Source organism: Tympanuchus pallidicinctus, unplaced genomic scaffold (genome assembly GCF_026119805.1).
Source record: "Tympanuchus pallidicinctus isolate F22 unplaced genomic scaffold, pur_lepc_1.0 scaffold27, whole genome shotgun sequence".
In the NCBI taxonomy this organism is placed as follows: domain Eukaryota; kingdom Metazoa; phylum Chordata; class Aves; order Galliformes; family Phasianidae; genus Tympanuchus; species Tympanuchus pallidicinctus.
The window spans coordinates 1768713-1794801 of NW_026294744.1; the positions used below are offsets into that span (position 1 = coordinate 1768713).

Here is a 26089-nt window from a genome sequence, read left to right on the forward strand (position 1 = left end):
TTAAGGCAAAGAATTATATGCATTTTGGTAATTGGCTATATGCAGTCCTTTGAACAGTGAACAATATGCAACCTTGATTTCTATTCTGACAAAGGAATTTGTCAAAAGGTTTAAAGATTGCTTAGAAAAATCACCATCTTTTTTCATATATTTAAAACTACATTTTCAGTTGACATAAATGCATTACTTGCAAGTTTTCAAATATATAAGAATATATGGAGTTGCAATTAGACATTCAACTCGAAGAAAAATCTGATAATGTCTCTCTACTAGACTTTAATAAGACCTTTCTGATGAGAGAAAAATATCCCTTGCTTCACAATCACACCTTATTCATGCCATCACTTTTTTTTTTGGCAGTACGTGTATTTATGAACAGCTGTTTTTAAGGGTAAAGGACAAGAGTGAAACTCTTTGATGAACAAACACCTTGAGAGCTCACTAAGAAGTGCAAACACTTTCAATGCCAGTGAACAAGGTTTGTTAGTTATACAATGTTGTTAAAGTGGCCCAAGATAATTCCTCATCACTCAATGAGGCCCAGAGATGCCAAGAGGTTGGACACCCTTATATAAAATAATATTATATAAAAATTTATATATAATATAAATATTATATAAGTATTAATATAATATAATATAATATAAATATTATATATAAATATATATAAAATTATATAACAAATAATGTTTATTTCTTTGTATGTCTCTCTTATGTGTACTCATGCTATTCTTACTTCCCTTTTGGTATGCTCTTAACTTCCAGGAATATCAATTCACAGTAGATCTTCCCAATCCTGTCTTAATTACCCATTTCCACCTTCATTTTTATTTCCAACAAATCACTCCCTTCTTCCCTAGCACACCTTGGTTCCTATTGATGGATAGTATTAAGTATACAACAAATTTAACTTTCTTGTGGTAAGAGATTTGGTCTGAGTTAATGTCTCGAAAACTAGGCAAGAAAAGAAGATGTTGCAGTCAACTGCAGGATCACCTGTGAGAGGCTGAGGTGTTGCCCAGCCTCTCCCCTGGAAGATCCTAGAACAACAGACTGAGTATATGTGAACCACGTAATAAAACGTATAAACACCACTGGATGACCACAACTGTCAGCGGAGACCATAGCTGGATCCACTTTTTCTCCTTTTCACTTTTCTTTCACTGTTGTAATTCTGTTGAGTCATAAGTAAATTTGTGATTTATCTCAAGTAATAGTCATTAGTCCTGGTTACCAGAGAATTAAAAAGGTAATCTCACCCTAGCCCACCAAGAGTATAGGGCACTTACTCTCTAGCGTGACCTTTGATTTACTCAGATACACAACAACTGTACAACACTCAGTGTGGAAGCAACAGGAATTTAGTTACCACATCTCCCAAGAGGAATTTAAAAAAAAAAAAAGCATTATATTTGTATAGACAGCCAAAGGCACTTCCAACTTCATAGACCACACACACTCCCACAACATTGTTAAGACTTCGTACCATATGATTTTACACTGTGACATTTTGTCTTTCTAAAAACTGGCTCAGTTTGGTTATTTTCTCTTAGAGAGCTTTGTAAATGTAAGATTATTTATTTGTTTGTTTGTTTGTTTGTTTGTTTGTTACAAAAAAAAGAAACATACCTTTTTAATTTTTAATTTTTCTTCTTCAGCAGCACAAAGATTGATTTCTAGATTTGCTAGAGTTTGTTGAAGGCAGCTCTTTGATTCGTTTGTTCTCTGTGTCTGAGCATCATCCGTAGCAATGGATGATGTGACTAAAGACTTATCTTCTGTTAAATTCAAAGAGGCAACTGGAATATCTACTTGAATCTAATTTAGAAGGAAAACAAAATGGTAAAAGAGATAGCAAAGAGAATTTAATATTCCAGTCAAGTTAAATTTCATTTCCAATTGAAATTACAGATCTTAATAAATGTAAACAAAGAGGTTATTTATTTGTAATCATACTTTGTTGACATCATACATATGAGAGGGTGCATGAATAATGTGCTAGCCAAAAAGGAAGCTCCAACAATGGCACAGTAGCTAGAAATTCTACACGCATTCAGATCAGTTCTTCACATCTCCATTTCTTTTTCAAGAAATACTTTGTAGAATGCTTTTAAGAAGGAGGCTGACATCAGATACTTCCGTTCTGAATGAGGTCAAAATACTAAAAATATGTGAAAAGGGGACAAGAGTGAAACAAAAATCATTGGTCTCAAAGCATCAGGCTTGCAGAGAAGAACTCTCCATGGATTAGTCACTCCTTGTTTTTCATCCAATGAAGAATACAAACAGTAGCCATAGAAAGTGAAGTGATTAAATAGGTTTTAATTAAAATCAGAATACATTTTTTTAGCCAAAATAAAAATACTGAGAGTACACCAACAGAATAAGAGTAACTGAGACGTCTGCAACAGTTAGCTAATGCTATTTCTGTAAACTGCACAAGTGCAAGAACTGAAACAGAGGCCTCTTGAATGTACTACATAAGACAGAGAGTACATTAACGATATCATACTTTCAGCAAAGCATAAAAATAAATTAGGCAAAATTTTAAATGTTTCATGGTACAACTAACAGAAGATACAGCTTCATTTTTTTTTCCCGATTGAAAAAAAAACACCAAACACCTTACTTGTTTGTATAGCTGCAGAGGAATTTCAAAGGAAAAAGCTAGTACATTAACTTCAGCTACCATTTGTTTTCTAACAACTTTTTGAAAGCTAACAGCACTTGAGATTTAGGGGGGGTAGCAAAGGAACATCTCAGTATGTTTTTTAGGAGAGGACTGAATGGTATGATGTAGTCCATTCCCCTAACACATTTTATTAAAGCAATCACTAAAGTAATCAACTGACTTTTTCATTACTAGATTCAATGAAAAACAAGCAAAAATAGCAGAGACCTTGACTGTACAAGAATGTGTAAGAATCCAGAATATACAACAGGCAGAAAGAAATCTGCAGTTTGTTCTCTCAATTCACTTTCTGTCAGAAACAAAGAGGATCTAGATTTGGCCTGAGACCCCCGAAATAAGGACAAGGACCTGTTATCCAAAGTCAAGAGAAGGCCAAAACCATGATGAAAGGGCTGGAGCACCTCTCCAATGGAGTCAGGCTGAGAGAACTGAGCTTGTGCAGGCTGGAGAAAAGAAGGATCCAATGAGACAGCCTGGAAGTATTTAATGGGGACCTACAGGAAAGATGGGGAGGGACTCTCTTAACAAGAAGTGTAGTGATAGGACAAGGGGTAATAGTTTCAAACTAGAATGAATTATTTACTCAGAGGGTGGTGGAGCACTGGCACATGACGCCCAGAGAAGCTATGAATATACCTCACCCCTTGGAAGTGTTCAAGGCCGGGATGTATGGGGTTTGGGCAACCTGATCCAGTGGGAAGTGCTCCTGCCCAGGTTGGGTAGGGCTGAAATTAGATGATCTTTAAGGTCCCTTCCAAACCAAATAATTCTGTCACTCTTTGATTCTCTGAATTTAAGAGAAAAAAATAAAATTCATTCTAATTAAGGGGAAAAATAAATATTAATTCTCTAACTGTAATATCACTTAAGAATTAAACAGAAGTATATCTTTACAGATTTAACAGTAATATATATATATGCACACACACATATATATGTACAGAAATTTTTGCAACCAGTTCCTATTTTCATTTCTAGTACTATAAACAGGCCTTTAATATACCTATCAATCTTGCAGTCCATACCAAACCAGTATGAAATCTCCCAATTGGAAGACTTACACACTATTCTCCTATGTCCCAAACTCCTACGGAATCAAAAGTTTACTTGAGAATCTAAATCACAAAAATCAAAGGGCCAGCATTTGCTCTTAAAGCACAAACTAAATTTGTATAGAAAAAAATGTAATGCTCAGATATTTAATACATCAAGTTATCCTGTTGAAATACAGATTGCGATTGCTGTTTTACCTGTTCTTCAAGAACAGCTGAGTTTATCACATTGTTGGCTGTTTGAATAGATGTTGCCACATTATCACTTGATGAAGTGAATGAGTCAGAAGGATCCAGGAAGGATGAAGGCACACAGTGCTCCAGAAGAACATCAGGAGAAACATTCTGAGCTATATGGACTTCAAACTCTAATGCAAGAAATAGAAACAGAAAAACAACAAACAACTTGAAGATGCATTCAAAAATTATGTTTCTGAAATCTAAAATTTCACAATAGCAAAAAGTTTAAGGATTCATAGTCAAATAAGACTATGTAACTTTCACAAACTAATTGTGCTGAAATGTAACTCCATACAAAGTTTGTTTATTTTTAAGTACTACCATGTTAACAATATGCAAATTTATACAGTCACACTAAATTTAGACTTGTAATTTACAAAGAGGTTTCAGGAGGCAACTGCCATCCTTATCTATTGTCTCTTCTCAGAGCATTTTAGTTTTAGCATGATCTCAAATCACTTTAATTCAACTGTAAAAACATATTTGCTAGTTCTTAACTTTCATAAATTTTTACCAAGACACTTGATAAAAGCAAGTATTCATTTTAGAACAGATCAAAAAAATAACAATATAGTTATCTTTTGATAACAAGTTGGTAATTTTACAGCTAGTAAAGCAAAAATGTAATTAAATATTGGTGCGAGTTCTTTCGTAGCAATTGCCATTTATGCTGCAAGAAAAGGAAGAGAGGATATTTACCAACCCTGCACTACAGAAACTAGAGTGCTTTTACGACAGATTCAGATACACGTTACGTAAAAAGAAATCCTTGTTTACTTTCTTAATTTAACAACAAAATCCTATGATCTTTTATTTTCACAATTCTGCCCATACACGATGTTTCTGTGATTAAAACTGTTAGCACAAACACAAAAACCTAGTGCAACACTGATTCCCATGTTGTTACCATCCATGCTTTGGTTATGATTACTAGAATACAGCCACTGTTCAAACAAATAATTTATCACAAAAGTAAAAAACATGAGACTGGGACACATAAGACAGCTTTTCAAATCACACAGTGGTTTTTTTGTGGAACTTTTATAATCAAGTTGAGCTTTCAGTGACTTTAAATAATAAAAGTTTCAAATTTTGAGGAGAAAGAAAATAAATAAATAAATAAATTCAAAATATTCTCAATTCCTCAACTGTCAAAACAAAGCCTGGAAAACAAGGAGCAACAAATGATACCAACTCTGAACACTATGGTTTCAACTAAAACACATGATCCACGTGATCTTGCAGAAGACAAGGAATAAAGGAAAAAGGACAAGGAAAAACCTCTGAGGTATCTTTTTTATTTTTTTCCCTCCCAACAAAGCTTTTGCTTTCAGCAGCATGGACTCATCATTCTAGGAAAACCTAATTAATATTAGCTATGTCTGTAATTCAAGCTCTCAACACTTTTTTTTTTTTAGTTCAGCTTAAAACATCCTTATGAAGATCACCCTTCAATCCTGAATAATATTATGCTTATGTTTCTTAAATTATTATGCTTATGTTTTGTACTCCTAGATTGTGAGTGTCTTGCTGTGTTTTCTCTCCAAGAGATCCTGAAGTGTTTAACATCCCTCAGAGGGGTGAAGTAAGCTGAAGAAGGCCTCAGTTACAGCAGGCAAAAGCAGCAATGTCAGCTGTGTTGGTCTGCCCATTAATTCAGACTCATAAATTCATGACTGATTGCCTACCCCAAAACAGAGTTCTGTGCCTTCCAGCTACTCTCTTACAGAAAAGGATACTCCCTGCCCCAGCTTTCGATTCTTAAAGGGCCTACTCTTCATCCATTCCAACATTTTAGTCATTCGAGCTATCTCCATTTTGTCTGTGATCCCAACGAGATCATAGTTCTGCGCACAGCCTTCTAATTGCTCCAGTTTGATCATCACATACTGTGTTTCAGTGTAGCAGACACTTCAGAGAGGCCCCGTTAGTACTGATTTCTCAAAAGAGAAATGAGAGCTCTGCTAATAACTACACGCATTATGTGTGCATACCTGGGGTGATCCCAGTTCAACATCTTTTCTATTTCCATCTACTCAGACCCTCTGCTTGTCACTCTGTTCACCATTTCCTCACATAGTCACTCCTCCCCATCTCCTAGTTTAAAATTTCATGAACTTGTTTTGCTTTTATTTTTTTCAGCTTCACATATTACTGTTAACAAACATGAAAAAGAATTTACGCCATATCGGTTCAGAATACAGCCTGCATTACAGATTAAAACTAAACTTTCACTTATATCATCTGATAATTCACCTGCATACAGGTACAAACAGGGTTTTTCTTTCAGAGTAACAAAATTAAGACTTACAAAAGGAAAACAGATTGGTTCATAACAGTCTACATACATTGCTCTGAGAGTAATAAGCCTTATTTGTGTTCATGGAAATTGCAACAGATACAAAGAGCACTGTTTGATGGAACTAACAAACTTTGTAACTGTTTCTCAGCTGTTTCACCAACATTAGATACATGTTTTTGTCAACGATGAACAACAGCCTGTACAAAGAGTCTGTACACTGTGTTTATAAAAATCTACATGGCTGTCCAGAAGGTGGTTTATCTTTCACATTGCTGTCATTACAGCTGAAATGCACCACCTCTGAAACCCATCACTCATCACCTCACTGTGCTCACATTCTCTGTTTGGCCTCCATAAACATTCAGCAAACATCAATGAATGCCAGTGGGTGCCATTTTTCTGCATGGAGGAATTCAGTGACACAGCTTTGCTTCATACGCACTATCACATCAAACATCATTTCATCAAACTGATCCTCTGCTGTCACCTGTTGCATAGCAGAAAAATGTAATGGAATACTGGTGGGAAGTTTAAATCTCTACTACCATACCACCAATATCTGCCTCTGACATTGTGAGCCAATATAATAAAATGGGAGGCATTACATTTAGATCAGCCTTCATTCTCAGCCCTTGCAACAAACCCTCCATACTCAAAATTGAGAGTTTTCTTTGAGTAAAGCAGTTCCTTTTTTTGTTTTGTTGTTGTTGTTGTTTTAAATCCATGATTGACTTAAGGGCCAATCAGAATTTTAATTGGATAAACTATACTTATCTTTCTCACTTGTATTCCTCAATAAAGTGCAACTTTGAGAAGTACAACTTCTGAAAATAATTACTCAGAAACATTCTTACGCCAATCTTTCACTCTCATCCTCTATTTTATTGCATATATACACTCATGCACTAGCACTTACAATGAACAGAGAACAGTAATACATTATTAACAATTTCAACCCTGGGCTTCCTATTTATTGTTTTTCAAAATCAATACCTGTAGGAAATGCTGCCCATGGAATAGCAGGAGATGTAGTCTGCTTGTCACCATTTCCACACTCATAGCTCTCTGCTGCCTACAAACACAGAAATAAAAATTACACGTTTTATAAAATGCTATACATATAGACAGGAAAGTAAGTTTCTAAGTAATTTTTCTAATTGCACTGAGCATGCATCTTACTGTCAGAAAACTATAGAGTTGAATCAAATATAAATAATCTATGGAGCACGTACAAGGAGAGCGTGTTAGAACCAGAGAACTAAAAACTCTCAGTCAGCAACATAAAAATGTCTGAGCAATGAAGCAATATAAATGTAGTAGTATAATAGAGCAGATACATGGTATGTATAGAAGTATGAGAGACATGTTTATCGTTGAACAAATATGAGCTATGTTTAACAAACAGAAATTTAGTTTAAGAAGATTGATGACACTTGAGAATACACTGCTTAGGAAGTTAAATAAAATCTATTTGTCATCCCTGACTTCAGCACAACTCCAGAATAAAATATTAGTTTGCATTACTAAAGTATGTAACTATTAATTTGACATTTTCATGAAGTTAACAAAATTAACAGAAGCACAGGTGTAATATATTTCTTGAAAATAATACTGTCAGAACTGTTTTCACATAAACAATTAGGTTTCAAAATTAAATCAACATACCTCAAATCCCCCAAAATCATCATCATCCATTTTTCAACAAGTACTACAGTATGGTAGAAATCCTGATTTAAAAACAAAACCAAAATCACCAATTATTTACATCCTGTTTACAACGAAATACACTGCAGGAAAATGAATACACTTCATTGGTCAGTTTCATAAGACAAATGTCTCGCAATCAACTAATTTTATGATCAACTAGGAGTCAAAAGAAAGAAACCTGACTCCTATATTGTTATGTATAATAACTCAGTTAATATACTGTACTGTTATGTATAATAACTCAGTTAAATGACAGATGGATAAATACTTGGATATAAATTCCTAGCTTATCTATTGCGCTCTTCCTAACCTTATCACCTTCACATTCAGAAAAGAGGATTCAGTCATTCAATGCTCAACTCCAACTCCACAAGCTATCTGCAATCACCCCAATGTACAAATTACACAAGACATCAAGAGTCCTATAAAAAAGAAATTAAAAAAAAATTCACACAGAGGTTACAAGTGCTACAGCTGCAAATTTCCTTTAAGAAGCAAATTTTTATTGATACAAGTAAAAAAAAGTTTGAACTTTTAAAGTTGAAATATGAAAATCTTCAAGAGAAAAGATAAGCATAATACTGAACTTCTCAAAATAAGACAGTAACAAATGCTTTTTAAGATGGAAAAATGGGAAAAATTAATTTTAAAGTTATGTCTATTGCTCTGAAACATAGCAGTCAATTCTCTAGTACCTACGTAAATGATACTAACAGCAACACAATCCAGTTGATCTCAATATATAAAAAAAAAAATTTCAGACCATTAGATTCTGAAATAAATTATTTTCTTAATAATGAACACAACTCAATTTAATGATACAGAAAAATATGCAGTATAATTTACAGCTCTGTGATCAGGAATTAAAATATAAAAAACTGTCTACTCTTAAGTTGCTTTTCCAAATCAGTACTGTAATTAAATCAAATATGTTTCCTGCTTTTCCTATTTATTCTTAGCTGTCAGCACAAACTGCAGTTCAGAAAAATCTTGCAGTGAATTTCTGGAAATCTTTTTGCTACCACAGAGGTCCTTCTCTAGGTTTCATGCAGGGGTTGATTTAGATTTTACAAACTGATCAGCATTTTTGAGTTGTAGCCCTAAATTCTGTGGTATTTTGAAATATTTATAGTTAAGCTGACATTCCTTTTACAAAACTGCAAGATAAGTTGGGTTACTTTCATTAGCAAAGTAAGATATACATGGCTGTTCATGGAAGGGTATTATACAGTGAAAAAAAACTCACCATGATGTGCAAATGAAGGATACAAAAAGACTTTTTTTTAATGTCAAAACACTTGTAAAGTTAATTGACTTCAGTTTATAGGATGGTGAAACTTAATACTACGAAAGCACATCTTCAGAAACAGAAGAATTCAAAAGGTTTGGAGGACATCTCCAGATTTCTGTCAAATTGGATACATTCAGTTTATATCCTCTGTTGAAAAAAAACCACTACCAGGAAAAGCTTAAATAAACATCTTCTGAACTTCAACATATTTATTTCCAAGTTCTTATTGATAAATTTCAATTAAATCACTATTGAAATGTAAGTAGATCTGGTTGAACTAAAAAAGAGCATGATCCAATATTTACTTTTGATTTTCAGAACTACACATCTTTTAGGGACTGCAAATGTTTAGTTTGCTTCTGAGGGAGAAGGTGATTGGGTATTTTTCCAGTCAGTATTAATCTTAACTGGTCCAACATTCACGCATTCTGTTAACATTCAGAACTTCAATATGCTACTGAAAAATATGAAATATGCAAAGATAAATCACAGCAACAAAAGAGAAATTGGAACAGCACTGCAAAATCAAGGCAGCCATGTATAAATGAGAAAGTGAACATACAGTAATAAGTGGCATTCCAAGACAAGTTGGCAACTATAAAATTTAACCTGATCTTTAATCTGAGGTACTGAAAGGAATCTGAAAATTCTGGATGAATTATTTTTACTATAGAAGGCTGCTATGTTAAATGAGCCCTCCTCTTGATTTAAAAAGAGCTTCATTGTGGAAAAGAATGTAAATTTCTACATATATAAAATCATAAGAACACTCAATAATTGCATTCTGTTTAATTTGAATTAAAATGTACAATAGTAATAGGTTTTTTGGCATTAATGATTACTGAAGTACTTCTAGTTTCATTTAACCCTCTATACAGCCTGATCTACTTTGCAACAGAAATTTTTTTTAATATACTTAACACTGTTGATTCAGCTAACAAAAATGTTTCTGTGAAAAGGTGAAACAGCTTTTTTAACTCTTACTTTTGTTGATGTGCTTGGAAAAGTCCAAACTAAGTGCTGTAGAATAAACTCAGTCTAAAAACATGTTCCTGAAATATATCTAATACTTTCAGTGAGTGACATACTTTCAGAAGGATTGTGAGGCCCCGCTTTCACGGTCTGTATTCGTACTGAAAATCAAGATCAAGCAAGATTTTGCCCTTCTGCTTCAGTGTGGCTTAGTACCTTAACAAGGGCTTATAAAGCTACGTAATAGCAACGTTCTAAACCTATTCAAAGAAACAGCATTCTTGTAGCAATCAAAGCTAAAAATCTTTAGAAAGGCAAAAGATATTTTATCTACACTATGCATGTCATGGCTTCAGGTGCGATAGGCCATACTAGAAGTTGCTTCAAAGTACCACATTCCAAATAGAAGATTTTCTCACCACAGAGCAAGAGATACTCTCTTTTTCTCAGAACCAGTTGTTAAATCTCAACGGGATAAAATACATTCCACATTTAGTACCATGTTTTATAACACAAACTGGAAGAAATTCAGAGAAATTTTGGAAAGGCACACTGAATTAGAGAAGTCGGGCTGAGGGAAGACAAACAATAATCTATAAAATATGAAAGATAATATTCAAAGAACAACACTGATCAATTAATTTAATTTATCATCACATGCACCACTTCTGTGCAGTAAGAACAGATGTCTCTGTAGGAAAAACATGTATTAAACATTAGCAAGAATTTCCAAAAAGGCAACAACAAACCACAACAAGAACACTTCTAAGAACTTAGAGATACATAAAATAGAAGTTACTTTTCACACACACACTTATTCTTATTGGGTCCATCATCTTTACATTACGTTTTACATATAGTATTCATAATTTTGAGATCATTATCAGACTTGTCTTGACTTAACACTACCTTGCTTCACAAATTTTAGCAGGCATTTCTTGGCTGTTTGGCTAGCACAATTTTGAATCATGCCTCATATAATCTAAATGGAACACAGGAAAAAAACTCCCAAAGAAATCCAAGAAGTATCAATGGTGTTTTCCACGTTCAACTGCTAATCCACTGATTTCCAAGTCTTCAGAGATTCCATATGAATTGTAGTCTAAATGGTCAACCAGCTAGGAAGGATCCCTTGCTATACAGAAAATGCATTAATATGCTTAAAGGCACCTCTGCTTTTGAACAAAAGGCTAAGCTTCTGGTCTGTAAAAAAAGAAACACTAGCCTGCCTACATATTTTGTTTAATGAAGACAAAAAAAAAAAAGAAAAATCAGAATGTAACTGCAAATTTAGCAGGTATATGAGTAAGCAATGTATAGACCAAGCCCTAATGAACTTGGACAAAAGACATTTCAGAAATTCAGTGGTTGACGAGTTCACTTTTGTTAAAGTCTTAGTATAAGAATTATTATTACAAGACACTGTCTTTCCAAACGGATATTACTTCTTGCATAAAACTTTTCTTTCCTTATAGACTGGGAACAATATTTCATAGAATCATAGAATCATTTGAATTGAAAGAGACCTTTAAATGTCACCTACTCCAACTCCCCTGCAACTGGAAGGGCATCTACTGCTAGATCAAGTTGCTCTGAGTCCCCTACATACAGTCTAATCTCAAACATCCCCAAGGATGGGCCTTCCATCACCTCTCTGGGCAACCTGTTCCAGAGCTTCATTATCTTTATTGATAAGAACTTCTTGCCCATTATCACCTCCCTGTCTTCCAAGTGTCTTAGCACAGCTTCCAGAAAGATACGCTCAATGACCTTCCCTGGCACTGTGGTGAGGCTTACAGATTGGTAGTTCCCCGAGTCATTCTTTCTACCCTTCTAAAAAATGAGTGTGACATTGTCTTTTCCACAGTCACCAGGGACCTCACTTGACTGCCACAACTACCACTGAAAGTGGTCTGGCAACTACCTCAGCCAATTCCCTCAGGACTCTCGGATGCATCTCATCAGAATCCATAGATTTATGGATGCTTAAGTTCCTTAACTGGTTGCAAACTTGATCTTTGCTCTCAGCAGGAGAGACATCACTTCCAGAGTTCCCACCTTTTGAATGATCCACTCAGGGAGTATATGAAGAGCAGCTGCCAGTGAAGACTAAGGCAAAAAAAGGTTTTGTGGCATCAGAATTGAAAAGATTACATTAAGTGCTGACAACCACAGAACGATTAAAAAAAAAGACAATAAACCAAAACAAACAACAAACCTGAAACAACAACACACAGTCTTACCATGACTAAATGTGATCTCTCAAAACATGCCTGTTACTGGAATTAAGTACCTGTAAAATTAGGTAATAAGGAATCAACCTCCAAAATGCAGACTTACAGAAATTATGGTTGGAAAAGACACAGGAGGTAACCCATGCAATTTCCAAAACATTAGCTCTCCAGACAGTCACGTCCTACAAGGGCTTCAGAAATTACTCCCAGAGTCACACTTCTGTGAAAAGAAAGCTTTTCAAGGATTACAGAGATGTAAGCCCCTGCATTTTCATTAAATAGTGGATTTTATTATCAAGTTTGTATGAAGCAAATCATACAATAATTCAGACTAGAAGGGATCTCAGCAGGTCATCTAGTCCAACTGCTTGCAAAAAAGCATGGTCAACAATGATAAGTTTGCTCAGGACATTCTCTACGACTGCTAACAGTGCATGATGCAAGTATTCAAATTTGAAGGATCTGTAACACAAGTGTTACAAGGAGTAGCCGAGGGAACTGGGACTGGAGGAAGCTCAGAGGACACCTTATTGCTCCCTACAGCTAGCTAAAGGAGGATGCAGCAAGGCAGGAGTTAGCCTCTTTTCCCAGATAACTAGCAATAGAACAAGAGTATTGGCTTTAAGTTGTGCCAGGAGATCTTCAGGTGGGATATTAGGAAATACTACCTCTCACTGTGCTAAGGTATTGGAACAGGCTGCCTGGGAGGGTGGTTTCACTTTCCCTGGAGGGACAGAAAGAAAAGGGTAGATGTGGCACTGAGTGACATGGTTTAGTGGGTATGGTGATAATAGATTGATGGCTGGTCTAGATATCCTTAGTGGTTCTCCAACTTTAATGGTTCTATGATTCTATGAAATACAAACGTGTACATATCTGAGATGCTCACAGGCACACAAAACACAGCCACCAGCACTCAATCATCAGCTTAACACTCATCATGAGAACTTGGTGAAATCAAAGTCATGTTTTTATACACAGGAAGATGTGTAGACTTTCACAAAGAATAAGACAGAAAGGAAAAAAAGTAAGATGGGAGAAAAAGCCCCCTCCTTCCCAGTCCAACTGTTTGGAGGAGAAGGAATGTTGTAATCCCTCCATAAATCCTGGTATTCTTCAAATCCAGAAATCAAGATTAATAGAGATTCAAATGTTGAATTTAAAAATTTTTAATTTGTCTAACTCTATAAGAATTCAAATGAATCGAGTCCTGATCTTTAAGTCAAATTTAAATTTGCTTTGATAACAGAAACAACTAATTTTGCCAGGTACATTCTACGAGCCACCATTAACTGGACCATAATTTTGAGAAAGCAGCTCTCTTAGTTGCATAATTTTGTACACTTCAAAGGAACAACTTAGAAAGCTTGCAACTTTTAGTGTTGCTTTGGGTCATGAAAAGCTTTTGCAAACTTTAAAATCACCTAACCAGATACAATAAAAATGAACTGGAAAAAATTCTTACAAAGATAAAATGTACATTCTGCATTAAAATTTTAGTATCAGTTTTATCACTTGTTTCTGGGAAGTAAAGTATGTATCTGACCAGAGGCAAACTTCAACAAGACCATGAGGAATAACAATTTGGGAAATTTTACTGCATTCCAAATATAGTAAATGCAGTGTTTAAGGAATGAGAATCTTTATCAAAAATTACACTGGACTTCCATGAGAAATTAACAGTTCATGACTAAAGCATAACTAATAAATTAGTAATATGATAGGAAATTAGGATGATTATTTCATCCGATATTCTCAAAATGCTTCTACTATTAGGTACTTCAATTTCAGTACTCATTAATCAATCTTGGATATGCTAGAGTTTTTTTTATGAGATCTATAGACTGCTGGCTAGAACATTAGGATGATATTTTAAAAAAGAAATACAAGTTTTTGTAATTTCAGAGAACAAAGTGTCCAAACAAACCTAGAAATTCAATTAAGTTTTCTACTGTTAAGAATGCAGGGGGTCTTATTGTTCTCAGATAAAATCAGCACATTAAGGAATGTGACAGTAACAGGCAAACATTAATCTGCATCAAATAACATATGCAAAGTATTTGTTAATCTATTCCAAGAGCAAATTTAAAATTCATAACAAACAGCCAATAACAAAAAAACATTATACCTCCTAGGTCTTTTAGTCGGGAGTCAATCCCTGAACAAAAGGTGCAGAGCCTGTAAGAAACAAGAGTCTACGTTATATGTGTGATGTGATTATTTCATATCTAGCTTCACAACTCATTTTGAAATAACACTACTTTTGAACAACTCAGTGCAGTATGTAATAAAATAAAAGATGCAGAAGTTGCATTTACATCAGTTTCATGTAAGAAGAACATCTTGTGTAATCTTGAGGACTTCTATAACTACCTTTCACAATTTTACTTTAAGAAACATTTTCAGAACAACGAAGCACAGCATAGGATTAAACACTAAAATATACACCTTTATAAGCATGATAAGGGTGGACAAAAATATTAGTAACTATATACAATCATTAACTGAACAAAAACTTTTTTTACTCTTTCCTTGGATATAGTTCTTATTGAAGAAATTAAAATAAAACTTTTATTCATGAATCATATTCTACTCAGTTCTGTGGCATCACTCTGAGCACTCTCTGCACTTCTGGTCCCCACAATACAAAAAAGACTGTTGAAGTTCTTGAAAGTACCCAAAAGAGAGCATCAAAGCTGGTAAGAGGGTTACCAGCATGTATGTCCTGTGAGGATACTTGGGCTGTTCAGTCTGGAGAAGCTGAAAGAAGATCTCATTGCTTGCTGCAGCTTCCCTGACTGGAGAAAGCAGAGGTACCAGGCTACTCCTACTCCTGAGAACTGATGGCCACATGTGTGGGAATAGCACAAAACTGTTCCAGGAGAGACTCAGACCAGGCATTAGGAAAAATGCCTTTACTGTGGAGGCGGTAAACTATTGGAATAGGCTTCCTAGTGAAGTGTTGATGTACCATGCCACTTAGCTTTCAGGAGGCATTTAGATAATGCCCTCATTAATATGCTTTAACTTTTGGTTAGCCATGAAGTGGTCAGGAAACTGGACTTTTCTTTGTAGGTCTTTCTAAAATCAACTGGGAGCAAAAGGAAATTACTAGCGGGGGTAAACAGCTTTCCCTAGATGCCCAACTGTATATGTAAAACTAAATGCAAAGCTACCCAAAAAGCTACTGTAAATGTAAAACTACCACATATGTGGTGTGCATTTAAGTACAGGAAAGACCAAATATAAATTGAAACTGAAGCATTTTCTCATTTTCTCCTGGATCAATAAGCAGGTGTCAACTCTAGGCCAATGTCTAAAATAATACTCTATTTGTGATTCAAAAATAGTTGCAAAGCTTTACTTCAGAGTATTTCCTGAGTTAGAGATCTACCACACAGATGTACCATTTTTGACTCTGTATTAGACCACAATCCATGGACCACATGGGAACTCCTTGCCCAATCTTAAGTACTCAGGATTATATCATACCACAGTGATACTTCAAATTAAGAGGTTGAATGAAGAGAAGGTCTGTATAGTTTGGCTTCTAAATGCCTTTGTCACCGAGATCTACGTCAGGAAAAAAACAGAAAACAAAACAAAACAAAAAAACATAACTAACTAACAAGACAAGGACAGGCTTAACTCCAGAGGGTTACCTCCTGACAAAAGCAATTTTAGTGACCATATTTACTTAATCACTGAGGATTTTACCTGCCGTGAGTCTTGGTCAGCTATTCCCAACTTTAAGAACTTAGTGCTTTAAAAACAAACAAGCAAAAAAACCCATTTCATTGCAGTATCTGGATACAAATGAAAACCATTTTAACTCCAGAGAAAGGATCTGTATAGTACTGCCATTCATCTCAACAAATAATGGTAACTTTCTCAGAATACTGAATTCTAACCATTCAAGACGTTATAGAAAGGCCTTCAAAGGTTTCCAGTCTTCACCATGATCAGTTTCTGTGACCAGACCACAAACTTTGGTTTTATCATAAAATAATCAACCACTTGAATAATTTTTAAAACTATTTAATGTCCCCTATAAGCCTTCTGCACCACAAACATCTTTCATCTTCAAAAGACACAGAATTTATAAAATATACACAAACTTCTGTGTTAAGTTCAGTAAAGCTGATATAATGAAAATATGTTGTGTTTTCTGAAGGAAAGGAACGCTAACACCAGCACGAGACATTGTTAGAATTAAAGAGCATTTCTGTTTTTCACAGCCAGGCATATACCTATAATTAATCAAGTCCAGACCAACAATCTGTAACCTTGCTTCAGATGACTGACAATTTGAATCCTGGAAATATGTCTGTATTCTATAAATAGCTAAGAAAAGCTTGACTTGTCTACTATTAACTAGGTAGCACAAATCAGTCAGTAATTGCCCTGTAAACACTTGAGCAAAAGTGACCACACTAGGTTCTAATGACTCACACTCAAACCATACTAGGGACCATAAAATTTTACAGAGTTCTCTTAGAGATGGACTGGTATCAGACTTACACAGGAACAGGACAAGATGCACAGGATAAATAGTGAAAATTCTGACCTACTATTGGACTGGGTAGCCCATAAACAGTGTTGGCTCTTCATTCCTTGACATACTCAGAATTGAACAAGTCTCTGAACAACCTACGCTTTGTCCTCCTTTAAGCAAAGTTTTGGACTAGGAAACCTCTACTTCCATGTATGATCTAAGAATCAATACTTTCAGTTTTATTAAGAACAGTACAGCTAGGAAATTTTGTATTGAATCACAGAAGCAAAGGCTGTAAAAAATAAAAATTAAAATTAAAAGAGATCATTCTCCAGTTAAATTATACTATTAACAACCAATATCTGTTCAAGAGCATTTTAGAATTGGGTTTGTTAATGACAAGTGAACAAACATCCAGAGAAGAATGGAAGGGAAAGTATATCTACAAGTCTCCACAGACACAGACGGGGCCACAAACAGCAAAATCCGAGTGAAATATTTTTATCGTGACTTCATAAAACAATCTTGAGTAAATCTCTTAAAACAAAGATATTTCCTGAGGAAGGATGAGGTGATGCTAGCACGAAAAAATGTTTTACAAGTAAAAGTGCATAGCGAATATTTATTATCTGGAGGTAATAGAAAACTTGGTTTATTGATTAATTTGCTCAAAATCTTTCAATTTGAACTGTGATTAGTTCAAAACTCTCAAAAAAGTTCATTAAGTTGCACAATTCAACTGTGAACAAGGAAGCACATCTACAAATAGCAATTCTTTTTTTTTTAATTATTATTTTTTTAAAGTTCACATTTCATAACAATTTGGCTCGAAAAAAAAACTAATTTTAAGATTCAGCAATCTCTATCTATGTTTTACTCTTGGTCTTCACAGACACAGTGCTTTGTTATTTCATGTTTCTCCTAAAAGAAGAGCTGTATTTCAAAACCAGACAGTAAAGAGTTCATGCAATTGGACACTTCGACTGTACGTTTACTTTTTGTAAATTGCTTACTCAGGTGACACAACCTTTTTACTTGGAAGGAAATAAATAACTGGTACTAAAGCATCTACAGTTAAAGATTTTGGAATACAAGGACACACAGGTTCTTCCATAACATAAGACAAACCTAAGAAATTGAGGCTTTGAAAGTACAATAGAATGGTCATATTTCAAAGGCATTTCTACTTAAGTTATTAAGTTTCAACAACTTCATTGAAATAGTTAAAACAATAGAGGAGCTTAACAACCAGCCTACCTGAATGCCATCAAATATTTTTACTATCAGAAAATGTATTTTTACAAGAACTTAAAAAGAAGAGTCTTATGATGAAGTGAGAAGCTTTCCAAGCATAAAAACTCTAAAATATCAACACAAGAGAACTTTGACACTGATTTAAATATCTAAAAATATAGTTTTTCACACAGTCTCAGTAACAGAGCATCACAGAAAAAATTTACTATGCCAACATCCCAAACTAAAACATAGGCTATGAATATACATACATACTCAAAAGAACATGGGGTAGCTTGAACAAACTAATAATATTAATTCTCTTCAAATTAAATAATAAGATAGGAGAATTTGAGATATTTTTTTTGCTTTTTCTTACTTTTTATTTTTAAACTAGTGCTATGGGAAAAAAAAATCATCTAAAAATGTGAGCTTCAAAATTAAATAGATCCCCTTGATTTGTATTTAAAAATGAAGCTTTTCATCAAAACATGGAACAGTAAAGATCAAAATAAAGAACACTTTTAAATATAATAGTTAAACATTACGAAAGAAATAGTGTTTTTCCTTATTTTTCCTATGTTTCAGAAGAGAAGGCTCTGGGGGTACTTCAATTACTTCCAATAACTGAAGAGAGCCTACAGGAAAGCTGGGTTGGGATTTTTTAGAAGGGCATACAGTGAAAGGAAAGGGGGAAAGGGTTTTAAACCAAAAGAAGGTAGGTTTAGACTAGATATTAGGAAAAAATTCTTTACAGTGAAGGCGGTGAGACACTTGAACTGGTTATCCAGAGAGGCTGCGTATGGCCCCTTCTTAGAAACATTCAAAGCCAGGCTGTATGGGGCTTTGAGTAATTCGGTCTAGAAGGAGGTGTCCCTACCTATAGCAGGTGGAGTTGGGACTAGATGATCTTAAAAGTCCCATCTAGCCCAAACCTGATTCTATGAAGACTGAGATGACAGAAATTCAGGTTTCAAAGAGTGAACTATATGCAGTCTCGTATCTTTTAACTTCATTATTTACTGGGCAATTACACTGGTTTAGTCTACCAACTCACCAACGAAGCCCACTTTTGTTTCACTGAAGTCAGCAGGAAAAATTCCGACTACTTGAAGAACTGCAATTCATACTCTACACTTACACTCTATAATATCAAAAACAAAGGTATTTCACAGCTTGAAACTTCAGACTGTTTCTGTGGGTGTTTTTTTGCAGATTTTAGCAAAAGCATTATTGTAAATAAACAAATTCACATTTGAGAACATGATATTTCTCAGAAAAAAGCATAAAAATCAGAGCTATTTCCTTTCTCTCCTTAGAAATTGACATAATTAAACATACCTTCATTTTTTAATGTAAATTGTCATTTATCATCTAGTCTGCTAACCTGGAAACTGTAATCAGATCACAGTGTATTTTACATTAAAAGAAAGGTAATATATCTGAATAATTTAAACATAGCTGCTACCTGCTGAAGAGTCTCCAAAATAAAAGCACATTATATTTTTGCAATATTCTTCTTAATTAAAAAAAAAAATTGCTAATAGAAAAAATAAACATCTCGAATCCATCTTAAACACACTGCAATTCATTAAGCAGACTGGCAGATCAATATCTTTAAAATTGTAAAAACAATTTGAAACTGTGAGTTTACAGTTTTGCCTTGGCCTCTTTCAAATGTGACTGATTTTTAAAACTGTGCTCTAAAAGTATTAAAAAAAATACATTTTTTATGCTTCCTATGGCAATTAAGAAAAAAAAAAAAAAAAACTATAACTGCATCTTAGCCTGTGTATAAATTCACCTTACCACTGGGGCAATGTGTGTTGAGGAGGAGTTGGAGAGGAGGGGGTTGAAATGGGTTCTCTTCAAGGAGACAGACAATTTAAATGGAACTGTTTCCAAAATTAAATGTAACTTGACTCTGTTTCTGAAATTTTCAAGCATATTAATTCCTGTATTTTCTCCTTTCAAAGGAAATGGTTCTTGAACTAGTACTGCTTTTTTTTCCATTCCAGCAAAGAATAAGTCAGGCCTCTATGTACCTTACAAGCAGTTCAGACATGTATTTATCAATTCATCAAATCTCATGTACCTGAAAAATCAGTAAAGTCACATAAAAATATTACAAACTTTTTAAGCATTCATTAACAAGAGAAAACTACTCACAAAAATCTTAAAACAGATTATTTATCTTTTAGCAATAAAATGAACCTGATCCTAGACTACTAATACCTCGTCTTGTTATTCACCACCCAGCAATTCTTATTCAATTTCCATATGGATTTTCTAGGTTGACAGTAATTTTTAAACACAAGTATTTATACTGACAATTTCTGAGAAGCTTTCTGCAGTTATTTTAACAGTACATTAGTTCTAACCATGTCAGCAAGAACTCATCCAGAAGAAAAAAGATTCACATCAAACTTTTTAAAGTTTCCCACATAACAGACAGAAAAAGGACAAAAACTTGAGCCCCCATCAGCAGACAGCATAACAGGCCACAAATTTTCACTGAAAACCAGTCCTTCAAATCAGACACAATTCTTCTTCAATTTGTAATCTGTCAGAACAAAACGCTGATTTTTCACTCAAGCAGCTTACAGAACTGAAGGCAAGTCAACTACAGCATGTATATCACATGCAAAAGTCTTTAGAAATTCTACATTACTTCCATTTTGGAAATTGTACGCATATAAAGTTCTGTTTAAAGCTTAACTGGCAAGCTAAAATATTATGTACTGAAATATTTTGCTTTCCATCTAGAACTATATTGGATTCCTATCCTCAGAGACAGGATTCCCAGTTTACTTCTCTCTGTACATACACACTGACCTCAAATATTGTAGCCTAGGAAAGTATTGTTTAAAAAAAAAAAAAAAAAGGAAGCCAATTAAAAGAAGCTGACTTTAGGTCTCAGAAATTTTTAAAAAAAGAAAAAACAAAAGAAACACTGTACTATCTATACTATACTATACAATAAACAAAAAAATTATGTAAGAGAAAATTTAGGTATGTAGTGTATTTAGTACTAAAATTTGAAGTCATGCAATTCCAATCCTTCATTCTAGTCCCACCACAAAATAAATGAAATCAATTCTAGTAGCGCAGTTTGGCTAAGTATTTAATGAGGAAATGCTTAACTGGAAAGAGCAACAGAGGGACTGTTCCCCAGACAGAGGGACTGCCCAGAACTGCAGCAGTTCAAGTCTCTGGCTGCAGGGAGTGCCTGAGTCTGCTGCTGCTGGGGGGTGATGGGAGGGATGCCACCTGTGCAAGGTGCGAGTAGGTGGATGAGCTGCTCAGCCTTGTGGTGGAGCTTAGGGAAGAGGTGGAGAGGTTAAGATCCATTAGAGACTGTGAGAGCGAGATAGACTGGTGGTGTAACTCTCTGTGAGAAACAAGCAGAGATTGCAACCCCCAGCCTGTAGTGGACTCTCTCCCTTGCCGTAGTCAAACTGAGAGAGCTGACTTGGGAGAAGAGGAATGGCAGCAGGTCCCACCTCAGCGACGCAGGCGGTGCCCTTCCCGACCTACCTCGGTTCCTCAGGTGCTTCTAAGTAATAGGTTTGGAACCCTGGAACTGGAGGGTGAGGAGGCTGAGAATGAGGGGGTGGAACAGCCTCTGAGATTTCCTAAGGAGAGGCAGTCAGCTCCACGCTTGAAGACCGCCTCTTCGGTAAAGAACGAAAGGTGATAGTTGTAGGTGATTCCCTTCTAAAAGGAACTGAGGGCCCGATATGTCGACCTGACCCCACCCAGAGGGAAGTGTGCTGCCTCCCTAGGGCACAGGTCAGGGACATCTCTAGAAAGCTGCCTGGGCTAATTCGCCCATCTGACTACTACCCCTTATTGGTAGTTCAGGTTGGTAGTGATGATGCTGCCAAGAGAAGCCTAAGGGCTATCAAGAATGACTTCAAAGGTCTGGGGAGGGTACTGGATGGTACGGGAGTGCAGGTGGTCTTCTCTTCTATCCCTTCAGTGGCAGGGAAGGACACAGAGAGGATCAAAAAAACCCTCCACATCAATAAATAGCTTAGAGGCTGGTGCAGGCACAAGAACTTTGGTTTTTTTGACCATGGGGCAATTTACTTGGCTCCTGGCATGACAGCTGCAGATGGAGCTCACCTGTCTGCAAGGGGTAAAAGTATCCTAGCCCAGGAGCTGGTGGGCCTCATCGAAAGGTCTTTAAGCTAGGTAAGAAGGGGGAAGGGGACAAAATGAGGGCTGCTGAGGTTCAGGTAGTTTGAGGTTCAAAAGTGAGCTTGATGGGTGATGAGGGTGGAGTTCGAAGGGATGGAGTGTGGCAGGGGAATGCTGCTTCCCTGAAGTGTCTATACACTAATGCACGCAGTATGGGAAATAAACAGGAAGAGTTGGAGATCTGCGTGTGGTCGCACGGCTACCATCTAATTGTGATCACGGAGATGTGGTGGAACAGCTCGCATGACTGGAATGTTGTCATGGAGGGCTATGTGCTTTTTAGGAAAGATTGGACGGCGAGGCGGGGTGGTGGAGTTGCTCTTTATGTGAGAGAGCAGCTAGAATGTATTGAACTCCACCTGGGGAGAGCAGTGTAGCAGTGGAGAGCTTGTGGGTAAGAATCAAGGGGCGGGCTGGTATGGCTGACACTGTTGTGGGAGTGTGCTACAGGCCCCCTGATCAGGAGGAGGAGGTTGATGAGGCCTTCCACAAGCAATTGGAAGCAGCGTCACGATCCCAGGCGCTGGTGCTTATGGGGGACTTCAATTATCCAGATATTTGCTGGAAAAGCAATGTGGCCAGGCATGCGCGGTCCAGACGGTTCCTGCAATGTGTTGAAGACAACTTCCTGATGCAGGTGGTTGAGGAATCGACGAGGAGAGGGGTACTGCTGGACCTTATTCTCACTAATAGAGAAGGGCTTGTCAGGGAAGTAAAGGTCGGGGGCAGCTTGGGTTGTAGTGACCACAAGATGGTGGAGTTCAAGATCCTAAGTGGAAGAAGTAAAGCAAAAAGTAGGATTGCTACCCTGGACTTCAGGAGAGCCAACTTTGATCTCTTCCGGGACCTACTTGGAGCTATCCTGTGGGCTAGGGTGTTAGAAGGGAAGGGGGCCTGTGAGAGCTGGTCGGCATTTAAGCAGCTCTTCTTCCAAGCTCAGGATTGGTGTGTCCCTGTGAGGAAGAAATCGGGAAAGGATGGCAGGAAACCTGTGTGGATGAGCAAGGAGCTCGTGCGCAAACTCAAAGGAAAGAAGAAGGCCCATGAAATGTGGAAAAAGGGTCTGACTACTTGGGAAGAATATAGGAATGTTGTCAGGGCCTGCAGGGATGTGACAAGGAAGGCTAAAGCCCACCTGGAATTAAATCAGGCGAAGGGGATAAAGGATAATAAAAAAGGCTTTTTAAGTACGTTAACAGTAAAAGGAAGACTAGGGAGAATGTGGCTTCCCTGCTAGGTGACGGAGGTGTTCTGGTAATGGGGGATGCTGAGAAGGCGGAGATACTGAATGCCTTCTTTGCTTCTGCCTTCAGTGAAAAAGCTCCCCCTCAGGAATCCGAGACCCTGGAGGTTAGTGAGAGGATATGGGGAATGGAAGACCTCTCTACAGTCACGGAAGAGGTAGTCCGAGAGTGCCTAGGCAACACCAATGTTCACAAATCCATGGGACCCGATGGGATGCATCCACGGGAGCTGAGGGAGCTGGCAGAGGTGATTGCTGAACCGCTTTCTGTCATCTTTGAGAGGTCGTTGAGGACAGGGGAGGTGCCTGAAGACTGGAGGATAGCCAATGTCACTCCAGTCTTCAAAAAGGGCAAGAAGGAAGATCCAGGCAATTATAGGCCAGTCAGCCTCACCTCTGTCCCTGGAAAGGTGATGGAACAGCTTGTGCTGGATGTCATCTCCAGACAACTGGAAGAAGAGGAGGTTATCAAGAGTAGTCAGCACGGGTTCACAAGGGGGAGATCGTGCTTGACCAATCTGGTAGCCTTCTATGATGTTGTCTCTGGCTGGATGGATGGGGGGAGAGCAGTGGATATAGTCTACCTTGATTTCAGCAAGGCATTTGATACTGTCCCCCACGACATCCTTATAACAAAGCTGAGGAAGTGTGGGATAGATGAGTGGACAATGAGGTGGGTTGAGAACTGGCTGACTGGCAGAGCGCAGAGGGTCATCGTTGGTGGTGCAGAGTCCGGTTGGAGGCCTGTAACCAGCGGTGTTCCTCAGGGGTCTGTGCTGGGTCCGGTCTTGTTCAACATCTTCATCAATGACCTTGATGAGGGGATAATGGCCACCCTCAGCAAGTTTGCTGATGATACAAAGTTGGGAGGATTGGCTGACACGCCTGAAGGCTGTGCTGCCATTCAGCGAGACCTGGACAGGCTGGAGAGCTGGGCAGAAAAAAAACAGATGAGGTTTAACAAAAGCAAGTGTAGAGTCTTGCATCTGGGCAGGAATAATTCCATGCACCAGTACAGGTTGGGGAATGACCTGCTGGAGAGCAGCTCTGCTGAGAGGGACCTGGGTGTCCTGGTGGATGACAGGTTGGCCATGAGCCAGCAGTGTGCCCTTGTGGCCAAGAGGGCCAACAGCATCCTGGGGTGCATTAAAAAGAGCATGGCCAGCTGGTCGAGGGAGGTGATCCTCCCCCTCTACTGTGTCCTGGTAAGGCCTCATCTGGAGCACTGCGTGCAGTTCTGGGCTCCCCAGTACAAAAAAGACAGGGATCTCTTGGACAGAGTCCAGTGGAGGGCCACGAAGATGGTGAAGGGCCTGGAGCATCTCTCCTATGAGGGAAGGCTGAGTGAACTGGATCTGTTCAGCCTTGAGAAAAGAAGACTGAGAGGGGGCCTAATCCAGGTCTACAAGTATCTAAGGTGTGGGGGGCAGAATGGCGAGGATGGACTCTTTTCAGTAGTCAATGGTGACAGGACAAGGGGAAACGGCCGGAAACTGCAGCATAGGAAGTTCTGCACAAATGTGCGCAAGAACTTCTTTACAGTGAGGTGACGGAGCACTGGAACAGGCTGCCCAGGGAGGTGGTGGAGTCTCTTTTTCTGGAGATGTTCAAGACCTGCCTGGATGCCTACCTGTGCGACCTGGTGCAGAGAACCTACTTTGGCAGGGGGGTTGGACTCGATGATCTCTGGAGGCCCCTTCCAACCCCTACAATTCTGTGATTCTGTAACAGTTTGGCAACTGTACACAGAAATATGGATATCTTTTACCTACGTTCATCTTCTTCAAAAATCTTGAAAAGGAACAAAATGAATTTAAAATCAGTGTGTACCACATCATATTTATTTGCAAGCTAGCAGAACTTGAAAAGCTATAGCCTTTACTGAAAGTTCTTTAAGCAACAGAAGCTCTACACAGTACTGAATAATAGGTGTCAAATAAATCACTCTATAACCGATATTTTTCTAAATTGATATATATTTCTTGGTGTCCCCTATTCTATGAATATTTTCGCTGTCATTACAGTAATGAAAGAGGTTTTGTTCTTATTCTTCTTCATACAGTTCTTTAAGTTCAAAACCAGTTTACAGAGAAACTACTGTTATGCCACCTGGATTGTCACAAGTCCCCAGGAAAAGTTGGGTTTCACCTGAGGGACATGGTGGGAGTGACTGCCAAGACACTTTTCATTATTTATCGGCAATCATGGTCAACTGAGGACATCCTGGATGAGTGGAGACTTGTTATTAATATGACTCCCAAATACAAGAAAGGTTGTAAGGAGGACCTGGGGAATTACAGGCCTGTCAGCCAGAACTCAGCATTGGGGTATCTTTGCTGGGTAAAAAAAAAATGGCTGGACAGACAGGCTCAGAGAGTGGTAGTAAACAGTTAAATCCAGCTGGTGACTGGTTCAGAGGGCAGTC

The 26089-nt window shown here is 37.2% G+C and overlaps 1 protein-coding gene across 6 annotated transcripts in view; it reads right to left on the bottom strand.

Annotated features, from left to right (window-relative positions):
* Nucleotides 1-26089, bottom strand: part of CCDC91 (coiled-coil domain containing 91) — a 141330-nt gene that overhangs the window by 105099 nt on the left and 10142 nt on the right. For 2 of the 6 annotated variants that reach the window (XM_052690544.1, XM_052690545.1), the window contains exons 2-6: nucleotides 14619-14668; nucleotides 7952-8013; nucleotides 7280-7358; nucleotides 3943-4112; nucleotides 1630-1818 (exon numbers count right to left, since the gene is read on the bottom strand). In XM_052690544.1, the coding sequence (XP_052546504.1) occupies nucleotides 1630-1818; nucleotides 3943-4112; nucleotides 7280-7358; nucleotides 7952-7981 (468 nt within the window). In that variant the 5' untranslated portion in view covers nucleotides 7982-8013; nucleotides 14619-14668. The other 4 variants (XM_052690546.1, XM_052690551.1, XM_052690550.1 and 1 more) reach the window with 4 other exon arrangements.